At 39.6% G+C, this 22,484-nt stretch overlaps 1 protein-coding gene across 1 annotated transcript in view; it reads left to right on the top strand.

Annotated features, from left to right (window-relative positions):
• Positions 1–22,484, top strand: part of DZANK1 (double zinc ribbon and ankyrin repeat domains 1) — a 27,482-nt gene continuing 4,998 nt past the window's right edge. The window contains exons 1-14 of the mRNA XM_032681550.1: positions 1–127; positions 544–630; positions 1,285–1,438; positions 2,238–2,355; positions 2,691–2,787; positions 3,519–3,631; positions 4,182–4,267; positions 4,960–5,077; positions 6,008–6,121; positions 11,401–11,493; positions 15,259–15,487; positions 18,850–18,953; positions 21,004–21,078; positions 21,994–22,090. Of these exons, the coding sequence (XP_032537441.1) occupies positions 25–127; positions 544–630; positions 1,285–1,438; positions 2,238–2,355; positions 2,691–2,787; positions 3,519–3,631; positions 4,182–4,267; positions 4,960–5,077; positions 6,008–6,121; positions 11,401–11,493; positions 15,259–15,487; positions 18,850–18,953; positions 21,004–21,078; positions 21,994–22,090 (1,588 nt within the window). The 5' untranslated portion in view covers positions 1–24. The remainder of the gene's footprint in view (positions 128–543; positions 631–1,284; positions 1,439–2,237; positions 2,356–2,690; positions 2,788–3,518; positions 3,632–4,181; positions 4,268–4,959; positions 5,078–6,007; positions 6,122–11,400; positions 11,494–15,258; positions 15,488–18,849; positions 18,954–21,003; positions 21,079–21,993; positions 22,091–22,484) is intronic.

Raw genomic sequence — 22,484 nt, forward strand, 5'->3', positions numbered from 1 at the left:
GGGACCGTGTGTCTCCCGCCAGGGATGCGGTCCCAGGAAGCTGAAACAGAGCACAGCGTGCCTTGGTCCAGGTGTGCCAAGAGCAGGCGGAGCCTTGAGGGAAAAGCTATCAGCTCCCTCAGGTCAGGTAAAGATCTGATCCGCCCGTAGTTGGTGAGTGGCTCTTCTCGGTGGCGTACCATCTGAACATGAGGAAGAACAACTTTGCCCGTGCGGGTGATCGAGCACAGATTGCCCAGAGAGGCTGTGGAGTCTCCCTCACAGTACTCATCTCAAGTTTTGTTCACAGTTCTGCAACAGGAGAATGAGTTGGAAGTAGGATGTTGCCCCTTTTCAGTGTGAAAATCATGCAAATATTAATGACAAATAACAGTTTAAAGAATCCAATGTTCTCTCTTAAGAGAAAAAGACGAGGACAAGAGATCATGTTAAAAGACTGTATTTCTCAGTGCATTCTTCTGTTTAGGAAAATTATTATCTGCCTTTTTATTTTTCTATTTTAAAGATTGCTGTTGAGAAAAATGACAGCTGGCTCTGTCTCAGTTCCTCAGGTCATACCACTTCGAATCCCTCTTCCAGGGAAGGCTAAACATGAAATAGACACAAATACTCTCATAGAAATAAAATCAGGTACGAATAAGAGTCTTGAGTCCATGTCAAACCTTTATTTCTGTGGTCATTTGAATTGTTTAGCCTCTATACTTTTCTTCACGTTTGATTATGATTTTTATGAGTGTGCATTTCATTAAGGGACTTACAAAATTAACCAACAGCTTTTGATGCACCAAATATACTTGCGTGTAATTTTATGCATTCAAGTAATATTACCAACATACAAGTTAAATGTGTTAGCAGTCTTAATTGCTTCCAAGGTCAAAGTTTTAAGCTGTTACATTTTGCTTTGACTGCAAAAACAGTGCTTGAAAATATCATGTGCCAGGCTCACCCCCAATGTTTTCCTTACGTGTTTTAAAATGTCACCTTTCACCATGGCAGAAAATATCTTTTCTGTCATTGGAATGGATAAGCTGCTGTAATGTTTTCATACAAAACCATTGCCCAGCTACTTTGATATATGAAATGTTGCTCATAATGAAATTGTGTCTATTGAGTAACTGATATTTCATGGCAGAAAGAGTTTTGGTCCCAAACATTCAGTCATTTATGGAACTGCTCTATTTTGTTTATGTGACAAAAATCAAGCACAGTAGTGAGTACTCTGGAGTGCAGAGCTTGTTTTTCCAAGGTTGAATACAGTTTGAATAATTACTTTCTCTGTTTCAGATACACCTGAAGTCTCTATTTATTACACTTTAGATGGAAGTAAACCAGAACTCATTAGGAAACCTGGCTATGGAGAGTGTAACACTTTTAAGTATAAGGGTCCTATCATATTACCAGTTGGGAAAATAGTGGTCAAAGCACTAGCAGTTACAAAGTAAGTAACTTATTTATTTTAGTCCTGTTTTGGCAAGGGACAGATATCTCAGTCATAGCTTGTAGCCATGTTGTTTAAGGCACTCCATATCAGAAACACCAGAGGAATCAGTATGGTGTTTTCTGGGGTCATCCAGTGTTTCAATGGATTTATAGAAGCTGGTCTTTCCAGGAACTTGCTTAGTTTCTGCCAAAGGAGTACAGAATGCCAAACCTCACAGCTTAAGTACAATGTTGGGTAAGGTGAAAATACAATACATAGAAAGAAAACTGGATTTTGCTGCACAGCCACCGACTTTGTCCAAACTAACTTCATACTTAGAGACAGAGAGAGGACACATAAATTCTCTGTCTGGACTGTGTTGCATTATCTTTTATTTCCAACAGAGCAGAAACTCCCACTCCACTTGGAGATTTGTGCTTGCTGTTCCCTGTTGTTAGCACCTGCAGGTAGCCTTCATTTGTGTCTGCGCTGGAATATAACAACATTATATTCCCTGTGCAGGGACATGCAAAACCTAGGCCTATATGTATTTTCTTTTTATCACTACCTAGATTAACACTTGTTTTCAGTATGTTTTTATCCTGAGTGGTTTGCACATTTACAGCAATTTCAATGTTACTGTTGTAATTTAACATGTATTAGCAAATTGAAGATTTTTTATTACCTAAATATTGCCCAGGATTATACTTATCAACTGAAGTAGTAACTGGCAACCTTGGAAAAGATGTTCAGCCAGATGAGCCATGTTCATCAGTGGCTCGTTGCTGCACACGGGTTTGTGAACATTGATTTTCAGGGACTGCAGGAAGAGTACAGTCGTAACAAAGGTGTTTCTGGTAGAGTACAAGCAACCAAACATCCTTTTTTCTGTTGAAGATGATGACAAGAATTTTCTAAAAGATATAGCCGCACGGGTAAGTTTTAGCAATTGTAACCCCTTATGTGAATATAAAATATTATATATATGTTACTTAGACATTAAACTGTCTATACTATTAATATATTTATTTTCTCTGTCTGCCCATCTTTGCTGCTTTGGTCCTTTTTTGTAATATTAAAATTTAAAGGGGGCACTTTTTTTCCCCAGTGGTATTTTATGAATAATTCACATAAAATATTTTAAAAATACATTTATAATAGATGTTTTTCAAATGCTTGCATTGAAAATAAATAGCTTAAATATGTAGCAAGAGAGGATTTGAGCAAAAGCAAAAATTTCGTCTGGAATTCAAATCGAATTACCTTTTAGAATAAGGAAGGTGGAATGTTTACTACAAAATCAAGGAAGAATGGACTGAATGTGGAAATCAAGCCTGCCTGGGGTGAAACACCCCAAGACTTTCAAGGTATAGTATTACTTCATAAAACTGAGATAGTCTTCTGTTTTAGCAGAAAATAGTGTAACCTTTTCCTCTTGTATCAGATAGGTAATTTTAAAACCACCTCAGAGGACAAAACATCCTCTGCTCAACACTGCAAATAGAGAACAAAACTTACCTTCCATACATTTCACATTACTTCTTAAAAACTTATTAAAATGTCATTAATTTCTCAGCAACATAACAAGGCCCAAGTCTGTATTTCTCTTTGTGCCAGAAAATGCTGTTAAATTGGTGGGATTACAAATCCTTTACAGAGTTCTTTACTATGTTTGCTTGCAGTAAGATTCCAAAGTAAATACACAAAGCACAAATTAGAGTTTAACCCAGATTTTCGCAGTAGATAAAGTCTGTTATTCCATGGCAATGGCAATGGAACTGTTTAAGAGCAGGGAATTGTACTACTGTTTACTCGTTAATTTACTTTTAGGAGCTGGGGTTTTTCTGAGCATGAAGGAAGGAATAAAACTGTAAATAAAGAAAAATACAAAAGTAGGCTTTTTCAGAGAGACATGATGTTTCTTCTACTTCAGTTTCCTGTAATTCCGTGCAGCTTATTTGAACCCAAAATCTGGATGTCAGATACATTTTTTAATATGCTTAGCGAGAGTATGTAATATTCATGTTAAGATATATATTAGCTGCATGAAGTGAATGACAGTGGAATAACAGAATTGTAATTTTAATCTTGGAAACAGAAAGAAAGACTTCTCATAGATCCCTGCAGGGACCACAGCTCCTTGCCAGTCATTTGGGAACAACAGAGTACAGAGAAGAATCTGTCTCAGCACCACCAGCAGAATCATTACAGGTAAGCAAAGGGGTGCTGAAGAAAACTGTGTAAGACTGTCATCAGGACAGAGGTCTAAAAAAATGAAGATATGCAGATTTGTGACTTCTCAGATCTCTCAGCCTTTGTCTGTATTTTACAGTCCTGATTTAAATTTAATGGTAATGACATACTAGAATAGGAATGCCCAAAGCAGTTTACAGTTATCAGTATAGACAAAACCAGGCAAAGAAATTAACATTCCTACTAATTCTTTTCTGATATGTTACTGAATGTGCAAATTAGCAAATACCTACTGCTGTATGTTGTCAAGTTAATATTCGAAACTCAATATTCAGTAGTGCTGTCATGAAAGTAAATAGCAAGAGATTGATTTATTTTTATTGGAAGAAGCTCTGGGTCCTTAAGGCAGCTAATGGCGGAATCAAGTATAGTTGATGCTCCTTAAAGCAGTGCATTTCAGTGCACTGTTTCCTGTTGTTTCAAATAGCATCTTCAGCTGATTTTGCTACTTTTATATGCATTTTGCAAATATTTGCTTCTAAGGGCTAAAGAAGTAACTTCATTTCAGTTTGCAAGTTCTTCTGCAGTGACAAACCAGAAAAGCTTAGCAAGCACACAAGTGTCAAGGATCCAGAGGGAAACAGATTTCCTTAAGTAAGTGACTTCTTCTTTTAACATATTTGTCCTTCGGAAAGTGTCTGAACCTTTTGCAAGCAAGTTGGTAATACTGTGGGCCTCTATAAACATTAGGAAAGCAAAGACAGACACTGGCTCATAACTGAATAATATAATCTAGGTAAGGCCTTCTCTTAAATGTCATTTTATTTACATTTTACCATACACAGTTATCAACTGTCTTATCATCTCTTAAAAAAAATTTCTAAGACCTGTAGAGTCAGAGGATAAACTATCTTTTCAAATTATACTACAGCCTTACTGCTGCAGGTGAAAACTGCTCACTGGAGTAGTCTCACAGAATAGTAATGCTTATCAGTATTGGAAGGGTTCTGTGATCTACATCAGTGGCTCCCCATGCTGCAGCAGTGAGGCCTGATATAGACTGCATGTCAGGAGACCTGTTTACCTCACATTTCTTCCTCATGGTGAGGAAGAAAGTATGAAATTCCATAGCAGCCAGAGAGCTTTCTACTCTGCAAAGCTGTTTAGAATTCAGAACTTCATATCATGAATACTGGGGTATGGTCTGGCAGACCACCACAGCTTGGAAACCACAACCGAGAAATCAGTGGCCTGCCTAAGTCCTGTCACAACAAGTTGCAGATTATTAATTATTATGCAGCAGTGCAATACTAAAACAAGCTCAGCTAGTTTGGTCTTATTTTCAGATGTGCACGCTGTTCTGCACCTCACCTGTCTAATCCGTTGGCTCACTTCTGTCAGAAATGTGGATCTCCTGTCTCACCTGTGCCACTACATCGTTTCCCACTCCCTGAAGGAAGACAGGTCAGCAAAATGTCATAACAATCAACACATCATCTTTGGAGTAAACAACATCCTCTGCAAGTTACACAGTGCTGGCAAACCTGTTACTTAGTTGCACTTTCATTTGGAAGTTCTGTTCTAATTGTTTTGTTCTGCTCAATACCTTTAGCAGTAGAGCTGATGAAACTCTCAAATGATGAGCAAAATTAACCATAGATTTCTTCAAGTGCCATGTTTTTTAATAGAGAAAACAATGAAAAAGTAAATTGTGGTTTATTTGCCTGTGTCAAATATGTATCTTATTCCAATGCTAACTAGTGCAGTTAGTTAGCTAATAACTAGTGCTTATGTCATAGCTTTAGGAGATCCATCTAATATTCCTGAAACCTTAAACAGTGGCATGTGTGGGCATATGTAAGAGCACCAAGTTTTTGCAGTGGTGCCTGTAACTGTCTTCCCTAAGCCCCTCCCAGGAGATAATAACCTGATCTAACAAGTCAATGGTGTGTCTCCTTTCCTATATCATCAGAAAGATATCTTGTCTGGGGCAATGCTGTAGTTTTAAGTAATGACTGAGAAGATTCACTGCCTGTTTAGATTAGATTCATAATTCATCATCATCATCATCATGGCTAGGCTTCGCGAACGAAGATTTAGGAGATTCATAATTAGGAGGATTTCAATTACCTGTACATATTTTACAGTAGCATTTTAAATTTACTGAAAATTAACTTAGTACCTTTTCAGCATTGTCTTTCCAGATGTGTTCATATTTTCTCAATGGCCTTTGATCTTTAGGGATCAATATCAGCATCAGTTGCTGTCAGTTTCTTTGTTTCAAGTGACTTTGCTGCTGATGTGGACTCCAGATAGGAAAATACTGAAATCTCATTATAACTTTAATGATTTCATTGAGGTCCTTAACATGCTGTGTTGTGGCTTTTTCTTCAGATGGCACCATGTCTTGAATGCAGACATCCTGTGCCAATGAACACACCCACTTGGATTGTATGTGAGTCACCAATAGCTCCACAGGTGCAGCCCCAAAACAACACCTGCATAAAGGTAATTGAGAACAAATGTAACATAAAAGTGATTTAACTCCTGGCATGCATTTTTCTAACAAATGACTTCATTACAAATATTTTGATCCAACTTGGCTTTGTATAATTATATTATGAAAGCTTTAAGAGTTAGTAGGATTAAAAACACCTAGAATGGAACTAAGGATTAAAGGTGAACAACATAAGCTCAGGAATGCATGCTGAAGAGCGCATGATGTAGCAGTGGAGTGTGGAGCGATGGCTCGCATGTTAGGTTAGCAGTTGGACTTGATGATCTTAAAGGTCTTCTCCCACCTAAATGATTCTATGATTCTGTGCCTCTATGGGTGGCATCATAGTGGTGCCTGCTGTAGGCCCCCTCACCAGGAAAAAACAGTGGATGAGGCCTTCTGGAGACAGGTAGAAGTAGGTTCACATTTACAAGCCCTGGTCCTCATGGAAGATTTTAGGCACCTGATATCTACTGGACAAACAACAAAGCAGAGCATAAGCAATCCAGCACTTCCTGGAAAATATCAAAGATAACTCCCTGGCACAAGTGGTTGAGAAGCCAGAGAAGAAGGGTGCTCTGCTGGACATTATACTTAGAAGGAAAGAAGGCCTTCTTGGAGATGTGAAGGTCGAAGACAGCCTTGGCTGCAGTGACCACAAAACAGGAGTTCAGGACCCTGAGAGGAAAGAGCAGGGACAAAAGCAAGATCACAGCCCTGGAATTCAGGAGAATGGACTTTGGCCTCTTCAGGAATCTGCTTGAAAAAGTCCCATGGGATAAGGCCTTGCAGAAAGAGGAGTCCAAGAAAGGTAGTGATGATTTAAGGTGATTCAAGGATCACCTCCTCCAAGATCAAGAGGAGTCCGTCCTTATGTGCTGGAAGACAGGCAGAAGTGCCAGCAGCCTTGCATGGATAAACAAGGAGTTCCTGTCAAAACTCAGATATATAAGAAGGAAATATACAGAAGGTGGAAGCAGGGACAGGTAACTTGGGAGGAATATGCAGAGGCATTGTTAGGAAAGCCAAAGCCCCTAGGAACTGTGTTGCCAACAGGTCAAGGGAGGTGATCCTTCCCCACTACTGCGGTGAGCCTGTATCTGGAGTACTGTGTCCAGTTCTGGGCTCCCTAGTACAAGAGAGACATGGACATAATGGAGAGAGTCCGGTGAAGGTCCACAGGGATGATTAAGGGACTGGAGCGTCTAAAGGAAAGACTGAGAAAGCAAAGACTGCTTAGCTTAGAGAAAAGAAGGCTCAGAGGCGATCTCATCAATGTATATAAATACCTGAAGGTAGGGTGCAAGAAGATCATAGAATCATAGAATCAGCTGGGTTGGAAGGGACCTCTGAGATCATCAAGTCCAATGGTCCACTACCACCATGGTTACTAGACCATGGCACTAAGTGCCACATCCAGTCTCATCTTAAAAACCTCCACTCCTTAAAAAGCACCACTTCCCTGGGCAGCCCATTCCAATGCCTGATTACCCTCTCTGTAAAGAATTTCTTCCTAATATCTAACCTAAACCTCCCCTGGCAGAGCTTAAGACCATGCTCTCTTGTCTTACTGATAGCTGCCTGGGAGAAGAGACCAACCCCCACCTGGCTACCACCTCCTTTCAGGTAGTTGTAGAGAATGATGAGGTCTCCTCTGAGCCTCCTCCAGGCTGAATAACCCCAGCTTCCTCAGCCTCTCCTCAGGACTTGTGCTGCAGTCCCTTCACCAGCCTTGTTGCTCTTCTCTGGACCTGCTCCAGCACCTCAGTATCCTTCCTGAACTGAGGGACCCAGAACTGGACACAGTACTCGAGCTGTGGCCTCACCAGCGCTGAGTACAGGGGAAGAATCACTTCCCTGGACCTGTTGGCCACACTGTTCCTGATACAGGCCAGGATGCCATTGGCCTTCTTGGCCACCTGGGCACACCGCTGGCTCATGTTCAGCTTCCTGTCAATCCAAACTCCCAGATCCCTCTCTGCCTGGCTGCTGTCCAGCCACTCTGTGCCCAGCCTGTAGTGCTGCATGAGGTTGTTGTGGCCAAAGTGGAGGAAGATAAACCCAGGCTCTTTTCGGTAGTGCCCAGTAACAGGACCAGAGGTAATGGGCACAAACTGAAACACAGAAGGTTCCATCTGAACATCAGGAAACACTTTTTTACTGTGATGGTGACTGAGCACCTGCACAGGTTGCCCAGAGGGGTTGTAGATTCTCCATCCTTAGCGATATTCGAAAGCCATCTGATCTGAACATGGCCCTGGGCAAGCAGCTCTAGGTGGCCCTTCTAGAGGGCAGAGCAGAGGGATTGGACCAGGTGACCTCCAGAGGTCCCTTCCAACCTCAGCCATTCAGTGGGATTCTGTGATAATAGCAAGCAAACATTTTTGGTAGGAGAAGGATGATGAAAGAAAATTACTATCTGAAGACTAATCAGATAACAAAGGAGATTCATAATCTGAGGCAGTTACCAGCTTGATGTCTGTATTGGGGATGGCTGAAATGGAGTTCATTTTTCGCACAGCAGCTCTCACAGCGCTGTGCTTTGCACAGGCTACTAGAAAGGTGTCCATAACACACTGGTGTTTTGGCTACTGCTGAGCAGTGCTGGCAAGCACCAGCACTATCTCTCCAACATCTCCAGTAGGCTGGGGGTGGGTAAAATCTTGGGAGCCAACATAGTCAGGACAGCTGACTCAAACTGACCAAAGGGAAATTCCATGCCATATGGCATCAGCTCAGATATAAAAGCTAAGAAAGAGGAGAAGGAAGGGTAGGGTGGGCATTCATTATTTACAGTATTTGCCTTGCTGATCAATCTCTATGCGTGCTGAAGCCCTGCTTCCCGGGAAGTGGCTAGGCATCACTTGCTGATGGAAAACAGAAAATCTCTGAGTTTTTAACTTTGCTTGTGCACGCATGACCTTCACTTTTGCTTTAGTAAACTGCCTTTATCTCGACTGATGAGGTTTTTTCCATCTTATTTTCTTCCCCTGTCCTGCTGAGGGGAGTGATAGAGTGGCTTGGTGGGCACCTGGCATCCAACCAAGGTCAATCCATCACAGTCCTTTTTGGTGCCCTATGTGGGGCATGAGGAATTTGAGATAAGGATAGTAATTGGAAGAGGTAACAGACAAAATATGAACTGCACAGTGTTAGAGAGTGGAGTGATCATGGGGAATTTCTCGTGTTGTAATTGTGGTGAAAGGAAGAGGGGTGGATTGTGTGTAAATCTTCCACTTTCATTCAGTATTGTGATGCTATTTTGATTTTAATGTGGATTTTAATGATAATTCTTAAATATGTGATTGACAGAGATACTGTGTTTTCATGGCAAGGTTTTGGTAGCAAGGTGGGGGGCTATAGGGGAGGCTTCTCTGGGAAACTGCTGGAAACTTTCCCTTTGTCCAATGAAGCCAATGTCAGCTGGTTCCAAGAGGGACCTACTGCTGGCCAAGGCTGAATCAATAAGCAACAGAGGGAGGGCCTCTGGGATAACATATTTAAAGAGGGGGGGGAAAAGTTATTGCACAGAAGCAAATTGCAGCCAGAGATGAGAGAAGTGAGAGAAACGACTACGCATACACTGAGGTCAGTGATGAAGGATGGGGAGGAGGTGCTCCAGGCACAGGAGCTGAGATTACCCTGCAGCTCTTGGTGAAGACCATGGTGAGGCAGGCAGTCCCCCTGCAGCCCAGAGAGGTTAATGGGGAAGCAGCTCATGGAGGACCCCACACTGGACCAGATGGATGCCTAAAGGCAGATGTGCCCCCATGGGAAGCCCACATTGGAGCAGGCTCCTGGCAGGACCTGTGGCCCCATGAATAGAGCTGGAGCAGGTTTGCTGGCAGGACTCGTGACTCCATGGGGGACCCATGCTGGAGTAGCCTGTTTCTGAAGGACTGCGCCCCGTGGAAAGGGACCCATACTGGAGCAGTTAATGAAGAACTATAGTCTGGGGCCCTCTGGTGGTCTAGTGGTTAGGATGCGGCGCTTTCACCGCCGCGGCCCGGGTTCGATTCCCGGTCAGAGAAGAAGTCCCCCGGGCAGATGGAGCTCGTCAGCCCTATAAGGCCATCCATCTAAGAGAAGGTCACTCTAAACAAACCTACGTCCTGAGGACCTCACTGCCACCGTCCAAGCTTGCTCGGCCCCGGCAGATGAACCTTAGGATTAAAGGGTGGGCTCAGCTCAGCGCACGCTGTGTCTCACCTAAAATCCACTGCGCAGGCTCGAAGGGTAAAGACCCTTCCCAAATCTTCGTTCGCGAAGACTGGCCATACTATACTATAGTCTGTGGAAGGACTCATGTTGGAGACATCCATGGAGAACTCTCTTCCCTGGGAAGGACCCAATGCTGAAGCAGGGGAAGACTGCGAGGAGTCTTCCCCCTGAGAAGGAAGGAAGGTTACTGACTGTAACCCTCATTCCCTATTTCCCTGTGCTCTTGAGGAGGGCAGGAGATAGAGAATCAGGAGAAAAGCCTTAGAAGGAGTGAGCAGTGGGGTTAAGGTTTGGTTTTATTTCTCTTTATCCTACTGTGATTTGATTGGTTATAAATTCAGTTAATTTCCCCAAGATGAGTTCTTTTTTCCCATAACAGTAATCAGTTATCAGTGCCCTTATCTCAATTCATGAGCTTTTCATTATATTTTCTCTTCCCTGTCCATCTGAGGAGGGGAGTGGTAGAGCGGCTTTGGTGGGCACCTGGCCTCCAGCCAGAGTCAACCCACCAAAGGTAGTTTATAGCCGTTGGCCCAAATGGAATGTTTTATGGTAGCCCTGATGTAGGTGCAAAGGCAGACCTGAACTATTTGGTGGCAACAATCAAAATAGCAGTGTCATTATTCTTAGCCCTGGTAGAAACTCAGTTGTTAATAGTGACTGTGCTAAGACCTTTTAAGGCACCTAATGATATGATGGTATTGTATTATTAACAGTTATTATATTATTAATAATTTTCCTTGCAGGTACTGGACTGTCTGTTTTTCGTGAGTGTAGTGACTAAGCAAACTGACACTAGTATATACAAATATCTGGAGCTATTGATACTGGATCTCCTGAGGAAACTATGCCAGAGTTTTAAAAAATTAGTCACCAAGATACACAGATTTGTGATGACCAGGCAATATGGCCTAACTAAAGTGTGAAACCTACAGCACAGAGTTTAAGTATCTTTTCTATCTGCAGGGCTGAATAACCACAGCACTTTGTAAGATCAAGTCCTCTTGTTCTTTTCGTTGTTTACAGTTTTCAAATACTATGTGAAATGTATTCTTTGTCTGTTTAAAAGGGTAAAGTAATTTGTCAGGTGTGTGGCACAAGAAATCCTCTTCACCATAAACACTGTGCAACTTGTGAAAGCAAACTGCCTGAAGTACAGACGGTAAGGCTTCTTGCATCAATGAAATGAAAGCATAACATTCTTTATCTTTGGAAAACTGAAGGTATATCCCTGTGTCCCTATATTGCAAGGACAGATATTTCCTCCCCCATGTCATATTCAAGCCCAGTACTGCCACAGATGCTCCATCACAAATGTCCAGCTAAACAGAAGTGTATCATGTACCTTCAGGTTTCTCCCATGGAAGTCAGGGTTATGAATGCCATTGAGAAAGCTCAAAAGGCTCTTAGAAAATGGGTAGTCTTGACTCCAAGGAAGTCTTGTTTTTGTTCAGATTATTTTCAATTGAAATAGAAAAGTTGAGTATATACATGAGGAAGATCATTCACACTGATTTCAATTATTTTCTGAAAACAAAATATGCTTTTACATTATTTTTCTTATCTCCACTTTTACATTATTTTTCTTATCTCCATTTGCTACCTCTTCTATGTGCATACAGCTAATATGCTTGTATTTGGCTGTGACTCTGCACAGAGGTGAGAAAAGCGGTAGTAAATGTTACTTATGGTAACTTATGATACATTTCACTTCTCCAGGTTGTGATAAATACAGAAATGAGAGAAAAATAATGATTCACAAGTTAAAATCTGATTATAATGGCTAACATCCTGAGTTCTAAAACTGTTGCTAGAGGCAAAAGTCTCTTGTGTAGCCACTGAAGTGTCATTTCAAAGTGAATTTCAGTAGGATTCTGTACTTACTAAGACAAATATACGTTTAGCTGCTTCACTGAATGTAGACATGTAGATATGTAATATGTAGCTGCATATGTAGTTAGGCATATGGAGCATTCATGTCTTGTAATAGCTAAGAGAGAAAGTTAATTGCTTACTAAGAATTATTAATAGTAATCAGAAATTTTACTAATAATATAGATTAATTAGTGATAAACAGTAGTAATTTCTAAATAATTAATAATAGTAATTCTGATATTATTATTAATGGTTATTAAATAATATAGATTTAGAAGACATTTGGATTTGTGCCTTCGTAAATTTTATCTTCCAATCAAACCCTTAAATTACTTAGTTTCAGTTGAAATGCAGGCCACAGATGAAAATAGGGCTATTTCATGTTTGCTTACTTGCTGTTGTGGTGTAATACAAATAATTTTCCTCGGGTTGTGTTCCTTATCCGTATTCCTGACTTGCAGAGAAAATAAACTGCATAAGCCTTGAAGCCAAACCTTACAAAGCAGTTTTAAGTCCTATTTGTCCTAACTGGGATCTATACTAAACCTCTAGCAGTTTCAGATGAAAAACCTGTTTTATTTGCTTACCCTTATAATTTGATTGTAGTAGAAAAACAAAGTAAGATATATAACTTGCATATGAGGTAAAAGAGTGCAAAAAGAATATTTATACAGCAAATTCCAAACTGTGAGAAAACTCCATGCCTTAACACATTCTTCCTGCCATACTCCTAAAAAGGAAGGTACAAAGAAAAATATCTGTTGTGTGTTGGATTTGAAAATATAAGATTATCAGCAGAGAACCCTCACTCTTAATTTCAACTGTACTTACACATGGGGCTGATCAATAATAAATACATAGTGTAAAAGGATGCCATTGATAAGGTTTTTATTTTTTGGTACTAGTTCTGCTAAAAATATTTTTAAATTAGTTAATGCCACATTTTACCATGGTTTTGTAATGAAAAAAATTACAGGTTAGATCCAAGCCACTCTGTTGCTCATTTTAAGTTGCAGTAATTCTTAGTTGCAATAATTCTTTTAGGCTGCATATTACTTTATGTTATCAGAGTAGCTTGCTTTCATCTTTCCCCTTATTAGGCTTGTGAGCTTTTCTTCATAAGCAGCACTTTCTCCCTAATGCTTGTTTTGCTTTATTAGCCCATGTTTGGAGGAGACACCCCCCCACCTTACCACAGCCAGCAAAGGAAGACACTTCTGTGCTCAAAATGCCACCGTGTTAACGAGTGTGATGCCCGTTTCTGTGACTGGTGTGGAGCCAAGGCATGTGCACTTGATGTTTGTGTGTACAAATCTGATTTCACTTATCTGTGACCTGCAGCAATTTCAAGCTTCTCTTTGCAAAATTCTTGTCAGCTAGTAAACAGATTATTATTATCAAGATACTCGCTTAGAGCACATAGGATTATGTATGGAAAAATGAAAGTCTTAGATGACATCCTGACCCCACATCAGTCAGTGACTTAGGGTTTTAGAACTTAACAAATTACCATGGGTCAAGAGCATCGCTCATTACAGCTGAGATGCAATAGCCCTGTACTCAGCCAAAGTAACTTATCCATCAAAGGTTAAAGTATAGGCTAACCTAATGCAAGTTTTCCCATAACTACACTGTGCTATAATCACCTATACAGGCAATTACAGACATGAGATGATGCATGCAATCATTTTGGCTGAAGACCTCATTAACTTGGGTAAACACAAGTACTTAACTGCTCCTCAATAGAGCTTGTGCAAACAATTTCCCCTTCTATAGTGTTTCAATCTAAGAACACACTCAAGGAGAATTTATTTTCTGTTAGATGAGTGCACATAAAATTTGAAACACTATCCTATATCCAATAACCATTGCTCCTGTACTGTACCAGGGAGCGCGGGGGGTGGGAGTGGTGATAGAATTGAACTGGAAAGAATTGCAGTCAGTATTCAGTGTCAGAGCACCAGACTAGTAATTACAGGGCTTTGTCAAATAAAATAAGTAATTTTGAAAGTATATGTTAAAACTGAACGTACCATAATGCTAGATCTGTCTGAAAAAATGTTTGTCTTCATAGTATAGTGCTGAAATATCTGAAGATTTACTGTGTTGCAACTGCCTGTGTAGTAGCAATCTGGTATCCTGATTAATATTCCTAATCTAACAGCTTTAGGGAGTGGTACTTTACTTCCTTTTAATTCATTCCTCTGCTCTTATCATTCCTGAACCATGCATCATATGCTTCTCTAGTGACAAGTGTTGCATTGAACTTTCCAGCCTGGACCTCCTCCATGCTACTTTGCTTGTTTCAAGTGTGGTACAATCAACCAGCCATATGCTCGCTTTTGCGTGTCCTGTGGTGTTTACATAGAGCCCCCATCAAGGTGGGGCTCTCCGAAAAGCAGTCTTATGGATCCTGGGGACTCACTGGGATCTTCTGAAGTAAGACACACAGTATTACAAAGCCAGGTTTCAAAACAACTGAAAGGCTGGTCCATTGCGGGTATAGATTGGCACAGCTCCGTTCATTTCCTTAAGACAATGTTGTGGTCTTTGAGCATGAGGGCAAAACCGAGGATACGTTTGTTCTGCTTTCTGCTGAAGGGCAGCGTTAGCCCAAGGCCTTAATCCAGCCTCATCCTAAATAGCAAGTGAGAAACAATCAGCTTTTCAAAACACTTAGCTCTTTAAGCTTATTCTATTAGTTTTGAATTATTTGTGGCATGCTGATACAAGATATTCCTTCATACAAATGTAACGATGTTTTTAAAACTCTGTTTTAAGAAAGACCACAATATTTAGCAAGACCAGCTTTTACCCTACAAAAGCATACAAGTCTTCTGGCAATTGTGAAGAATTTTGACTTTGCTTGAATATTTGTGATAAGTTACATTGTTCTTACAGACTGGTAATTAAAATCAAGAATTGTTAGTGATTCTTCCTGCTAGCTTTTTCATTCCTTTACAATTTTGTGTACTGTTCTAGTTAAGTTATGCTTGTAAGCCATTTAATTATATCTAATTATATTACTTAGACTTTCCCTTCAACCCCCCAGGCTAAACAATTACAAGCTCAATTTGCTTGGCAACCTCATTCTGTTTCCATGACCAAATCAAGGCCAGAACTAATAGAAAGAGAAGATAAAGGAACCCAAACCATAGGACTTTTTTACCCGTCTAGCAAACAGTTGGAAAAGAAGGAGCTTGAGCTGATTTCACAAAAAGAAAAGCTGGAAAAGATGAGTGATCATAAGCCTCTCCTGACAGCCATTAGTCCTGGAAAAGGTTAGAAGTTCTGATTTTATGTTTTCTAAACAATGTATGACCTTGTTCTTTCTTGGAAATATTATAGTCTATGGAATGTGGCATCAGTAGAACACTGATTTAGATCTTTACAAGTCTTTCTTCCCACCATTTACAGTCACTTGTAAATGCAGCGCCTTACAATTCAATCACTGATCTCCATCAATAGCTAAAAGAGAGCTGTCAGCTATATTAAAATTGGGGTTACTGACCCCTGTGCAGCCTTACTAATTTGGTAGTAGTTTGATTTCCTCAGATCCCACACAGGGGCATATAACCTGCATTTGAATTGGAAACCACTGAACAGCTACCCCATCTCCCAGCACCCTCCGATATGAATTTCAGTTAGACCTGTAATGGCACCTGCAGGGAGTATCAGTTAACAAAACTGAGGGGATCATAGCTCTTGAAAATATGATGAAGCTTGTCTCCATGAAGAACTTGTTTGGGGTGATGTTGTGGAGGAAATTTTAGAAGTTTTGGAAGCAAAGAAAACCTAACTAGATGAAGGGATTTTTAACAGGATTACAAAAAATAGGGTTGGTAGAAACCTTGAGAGCTCTTGTAGACCCCTTCTTCCAGCCCCTCAAGGGTATCAGTACATCTACATCACTCATTGAAGAATCTGTCCACTCACAGACTGCTGTATCAGTACTGCAGACAACTTTGTTTCACAGTGAGTTTTGTGGTCAGTTTGTTGTTTGTGGAATGACTTGACTGTTTGCTGTCATTAAATGCTTATAATTTTTAGAGGTTTTAGTTTCACTATGCTGGGAAGTCTTCAACTTCAGCTTTCTTGATCACAAACCCTTGAAGACAGTCCATCAGTATTAATTAGACATCTAACAAATGGCCCAATTGCAAAGTTGTCTTTAATCTCACAGGGCAGTCCAGCTGTGCAATCCATAGGACAAGTTAATTTAAAATCATTACAGCATCAAAGCATTGTTTGGAGGAGCAGTTACTTTTTCAGATCCTCTTTCTCATCTCTAGCTCTTCTACAATTAGATGTTTAACCTCTCAGGCTGCTATCGGAATTAATTAATTAATTGGAATGGGTAGAAAAGGTTGCTAATTAATGTTAGAAATTCCTCTTTTAAGTCTGTGTATCTGTATCCACATGCACTCTTTTAAAATAATCACTAAGAAAATCTGTGTTCCTACTCCCTTGTTCTGAAATGTGGCATATTCTCTTAGACATCACTGTAGGAAATACAACACTTGACTCAGCATGTCAGGAAGCATAATTTCATCAGAGATAATAAAGGATTGGCCCATAATAGTGCCAAGAGAAGACTAACACTAACGTTTGTATAACTCTATCAGAAGTACAGCTCTTGACTTGTGAGTGAGAACTGCTGTCACTGGGAAAGGTTGGGAAGAAATTCTGCACTGCTTTTTGAATTCTGTTAATCCATTTAGCAGAGGTAACTTTGTTGAAGTTGCACTGTGTAATGTATGCTCCATTAGACCCGGCCAAGGACTGAGGAACACATTCCATTCCATAAATCAATAAGCATCTCTTACAGTCAGTTCATGCTATTCCTTTCCTTGATGCTGAGCTGTGTACATGGCTTGAAACTATCTGTATCAACAAGACTACACTATCACCCAGGAAAATCTTGTTTATATATGCCAAATATGACCATTATTTCTTCAAATAAAATACTATCAGACATATGATATTAAAGCTTTTAAATACAAGTGATTAAATGAGATGTGTGGGGGTTATTATTTCTTGACCATATCAGCCATTAACTAACCTTCTTTCCTTTTGTGAAGATTAAAAAAATTACAGAGCAGTTAAGAGAGGGGGAAACGACAGCAGTACCAAATCACTAATCCTCTGGTGTGTACTCTATTTCTTTTTTTGCTGTACTTTCAGTCTGTTATGAACAGGAGCCAAAACATTTACCAAGTAAACTTTACAAAGAAGTAAAGTTTAGAACATTAAATCAGTGTGATGTAGGTGTAATCAACTATTGGCAGCATGGATTCAAGTATTCCATCAGTGCTGCCAAAAACTCCTTTGACTTATAATAAAACCGTGCAAGAATATGTTTCCAATCATCTGGATTTTTTTAAATAATATCTGGGGATCTAGTTATGAACCAATTTATTGCAAATATTACTGACTTCTCTGGATAGATTGCTCATCAAGTAGTAGTCTAGTTTAGATTTTTTAATTAATACTTCCTATTTGTATTAGTTTTTGTTTGTGAGACCATGGCATAGAAAAATTTATGTTGTTCTGTGGATCCTTCTTTTTATATTCCTTTAAAGCTGCTTAACAAATAAGACTTGCTGTTTTAGTTTGACACACCAGTTCGATCTTGAAAGTGTCTTCCAAGCACAGAAGTCTGTGTGCACTTGCCTTCTCTTGTAAAAGTCAGAGCAGCACTTTCCTTCTGGCTTGGTTTCTTTACACTGTTTGGGCTTCACTTAACTTGAAGGAAAGGATAAGGTCAGAACAGCTTCACTGTGTAAGTTAAATGAGGTTACCAAGCCTACACAATTTATTTACAATGAAATTCATCATGCTGTGTACTTTCCATAAGTATGCTAAAAAACGAAAATAAGCCAGATCCTGATAACAATCAGTTAAGAATAAGAACAAGTCCTTTTGTTTCTTTCCCTGATGAAAAGAGAATGTAGCTCCCAAAATGCTTGGACAGGAGGTGCAAAAAACTCTAAATGGCTTGAGTTTTTAATCCAGGCGCATTCAGCCTCTCAAATTTCATGCCTTCTATCCACATAAAGGAATACTGACTCTCTCCCAGAGATTCTGACAGGCAAAAGAGCAGGAATGCTTAAGCTTTTAATAAGCTCTCACATATATAATTGAAAGGAATTTATTTGAAAAATAACTTACACAGACCAGAATGCTGTATATGCTAAGTTTCTGTGTCTGCAGTTTTCAGATTTGGCTTATTGTTACCTGTCAGTTGTTCCAAATCAACTAAAAACCAGTTCAATAATACACAGTTGCTTAATTGTAATATTTTACTTTTTTCTTTTCTTATGATCTGGATTAGTGTGAGATTCTACCTTCACACTGGACTAGTTTTGACTCCCAAGGAACATCCAAGATATAATTTTGTTGTGAATAAAGGTGCCCTAAGGATGAATTATAACCTATGAATAAGATAATGTTTCACCTGGGTTTTTTTAGGGTGTACCTTCCTTCTCATTTTCTTGATTAGATGAACTTTCTACCAAAAATATTCAAATTTTTTTTGTATCTCGGTGAAACTATGCTATCTTTTAAATCTTCCATCACTTAACTAGAAGAAATGTTAATCCCATTTTAAGGATTTTTCTCCTGCTTAACTCTCTCTGATCAGGTTACTGGAGAAAACAGCTGGATCATGTCTGTGCTCACCTTAGAAGCTATGCTCAGAACAACCTTGAATTCAGAGCACTGATTGGAGAACCTCGAATGGGAAAGGTAGGAAGGAGGTTGTGAGTAATATCTTCCTATGAAGGGTCATGAAAAGATTATTGTAGCTGCTAGATAAACTCTGGAAAAATAAATGTCTCCCTTTTCTTTAGATGTTGACCTGTTTGTGTATGTAATTTGTCTTGTTTTGTTGTTCTATTTTTTGCTCAGTCTTTTATTGAAGATTTTTTTCTCCTTTCTTTCCTATTGTTAATTCTATTCTTCTTTTACCTAACAGCTGTAAGGACAGTGAGAAAGCCCTTGCTCAGCTGTTTTATAGTACCCCACAGAAGGCAATCAAGAAAAAGAAGAGATCAATGGCATCTATATAGGTGCTCAGTTAAATAAGCCCTGCTAGAAATGGGATTTCAGTGATGTGCTCACCTCTGGTGCAGGCTGATAGCAGCAGACAGCAGCTATTCTCTTTGGCTATACAGTCTACTTTTAGTGTGAACTATGCCAGTTTTACAGGAACAAAATAGTGCTTTTCTTAGTGGAGAGGTAGTCTTCAGGATGTCACCAAACTGCATTAAAATGATTAAAGGGGTGACAGCAAGAAGGTGCAAACTGGAAATTTTTCCCACAGAGTCCTAGAAGATAGGGCTGGTATGAGTGAGGGAACATTTGGTCTCTGACTTGAGGGAGGATCAACTGTCTAAACTGTTCCTGACTGATATTTCTCTTGAGGCTTTTCAAACTTACCAACAGTGGAGATTTTGCAATTGGCCCACACAGTCCTTTTCTGCACTCAGCTATTGATGCTATTCAGCTGCAGTACTGTATTGCTTTCTTTGGTAGCTGCATCCTCTCACATTGCCACAAGTGGTTGTGCCGGCAGCACATTGCTGGAAGCAAAGTCCTGTGAACAGGATCAGTGACTGCCCTAGGCTAAAAACAGCTCTGGAGGTAAAAAGGGGCAGCAGTGTTAGTACAAAGTAAGCTGGCAGTGAACAGCTGGAGGTGGGATGCAGGCAAAAGTGGGTTTGGGAACTCCTTGAATTGGCATAATTACCGGAAGTGTCTGATCTCAATCTCCCCTGTTACAATTTAAGCTCAGTATCTCTTAGCCTGTCCTAACTGAAGTGACACACCAGTACATCCCCTCTCCCCCAGTTTTAGCACATAGAAGCAACTACAGAAAGGCTCATGAATACTGGGGTAATTGTCATTTGTCAAGTTAGACTTTGGGGAGGGATTAGACTCCAGTAGATACTCTGCACCTGAATCTATATCCACTGAGACCTACTGTCCACCAGTATGTTCAGAAGCTGTAGTACAACTATAACTAGAATATCTGCTTAATAGAATTGCAGTATAGGTCCACTGCAACTGGTTTCCTTTGCTAGAGGATTCAAAAGGATAGGCCTGAAAAATATAAAATTGCCTAGAGAAGGCTATTCCTGCTGCTTCTATTGTCCTGAAACCACTGCCCCAAAAGTAACAGAAATGGTTCAAAGCAGATGTTAACTATCTAGGTTTAATGCCACTTTTTCAGTTTTTCATTTGGATTAGAAATATAATAAATAACCTTATCTCAAAATTTTCAACCAGCTGCAATATAAGTTTCTGAGCTTCATTCCACTTCTTTATAATCGTCCTTGCACTCATTTTTGTATGACTTTGATAGACTTGTTGCCAGCAGTACTGTCTGAATGAATTGATATACAAAGTTGCTCACATTTTAATACACACTGTGCTTCCACAAACTGGCGTTTCTAGAGCAGTAACCAATTCTCCTGGAGTTGGGAGTCCCAAAAATGACACAGCCTTCCATGCAGCTGCAAAATCTTGGTGGAGAATGACTGAACTATCATGAAATTTAGCCTCATTACACCTTTTGGATTCACTTGGCATTTCAGTTACTCTGAATTGCTCAAAAGACACCTACCCCTTTCTCAGTTACATGGGAAGTGTTGGTTACAGTATCACAAGCAGGCAAAGGCCATGTGTGATTTTGTGTATTGGCTGCATAAGAAACATCAGCATCAAGACTTATTCCTAAAACTCTTTCTGTGTATTTTTTTTGTAAGAGGTACTAATGGCTGCTCTTTCCTTCTAGATTAATTCTGCTACCATCTCTGAGGATGACTATGAAGTCACTATTACACTGAATTATGTTCTTGCTATTAACAAGGTCAGTTCAGGGGATGAGGCCTGTTGATAGGCAGCTGGCATAAAGCTGTCACTGGACAGCAAGTGTAACGCTGATACATTTTAAATTTGGGTCTAAACAAGAAATTCTTTTATTCAGAGGGTGTTAACTTATCCCTTTAGAGAAAAAAATCTTTTTCTTTCTCTGTTGGAGCTGGATGAACAGGTATCTTTATCTGATTAAGCCAGACTTCATGGTTATGTTGCTATCATCTTGCATTTCATTAGTTGCTATTAACATTCTTCTTTCAGCTGATGATGTTTGATGATTCTAGCTTTTGATGGTGAGCTTTTGATCTTAGATCCTGCTTCTCTTCAGCCTGCAAACTGTGCTCTTAAGAAACAAGCTTAGTAATTTTCAGTAGTTTGGAGATAATGTTTGTTGGAGCTCCTGTTAACTATATTCAGAATCTGGAATCCCTATCTCCAGAATTACCTTGTTCCAAAATCCACCCTCATTTCCAGCATTTCAAAGATGAAAATCTACTGTTTCAAAAATCCGAAATTCACATTGTATCTCTTTTGTAGAAACTTAGCAAGCTTACCTTGTGATGTGGGGCCTGAAAAGGTATATCACATCATTTCAGAAGTGAGGAGTTAATCAAATCTCTCAAGTGGTAGAAACACTTTCATTTGGATAAGAATCTTCATTTCTTTAAGTCAGGTTGTATCACCTTTTTTTTTCCTAAATCAAAACAAATTTTAGAAAAAATTGCTACATTATATTGCCTCAAAACAGAGTTCAATTACATATGATAGTGTCTTGTGGTAATTTGACACTGATATTAAAAGCCTATGTATTTTCCTATATGCAAACAGCACTGTTTTGTGCCACAGCAAGCTTATAACAGCATTACATGATAATCTTATTAACTGCCTGCATTTGATGATTCTACAGGATATTCATACTAATAAACCAGTGAAGTTCAGCAGTCATTACCTGAATACTGTAACAGAAGTCAGAGATGGACAGGATAGGAATCAGACCAGTTTTGGTGAGATTTTTTTTTCCCCTGTCTTTACAATAGACTATAAATATAGCAGTCAGGAATAAAGAAGTAATGCTTGGAAGCTTAGACACTGAGGTGGGTAAACTACTATATTGGGATATTCTGTGCCTGCTTAACTTCAAGTTTCAAAATGTGTCCAAGTTGAGATTTAAGTAACATACAGACTCTCTCAAAAATTCTTAGGAATCCTTCATCCCTAGAGAGCAGCTGAGACCAGTTAACTGCAGCCATAGCTCATAGCAGTTTTTTTATTATAGCGATAAAACTTTAAATGTTTCCCATATTCTTTTACAATAGGAGCCATAATTATCAATATGATCTCTGCTTGTGAGCTGTGCCACGGACTTCAGCTGGGGCATATTTGGCAAAGATAAGAAAT

The sequence above is a fragment of the Chiroxiphia lanceolata genome, chromosome 3 (genome assembly GCF_009829145.1).
Source record: "Chiroxiphia lanceolata isolate bChiLan1 chromosome 3, bChiLan1.pri, whole genome shotgun sequence".
In the NCBI taxonomy this organism is placed as follows: domain Eukaryota; kingdom Metazoa; phylum Chordata; class Aves; order Passeriformes; family Pipridae; genus Chiroxiphia; species Chiroxiphia lanceolata.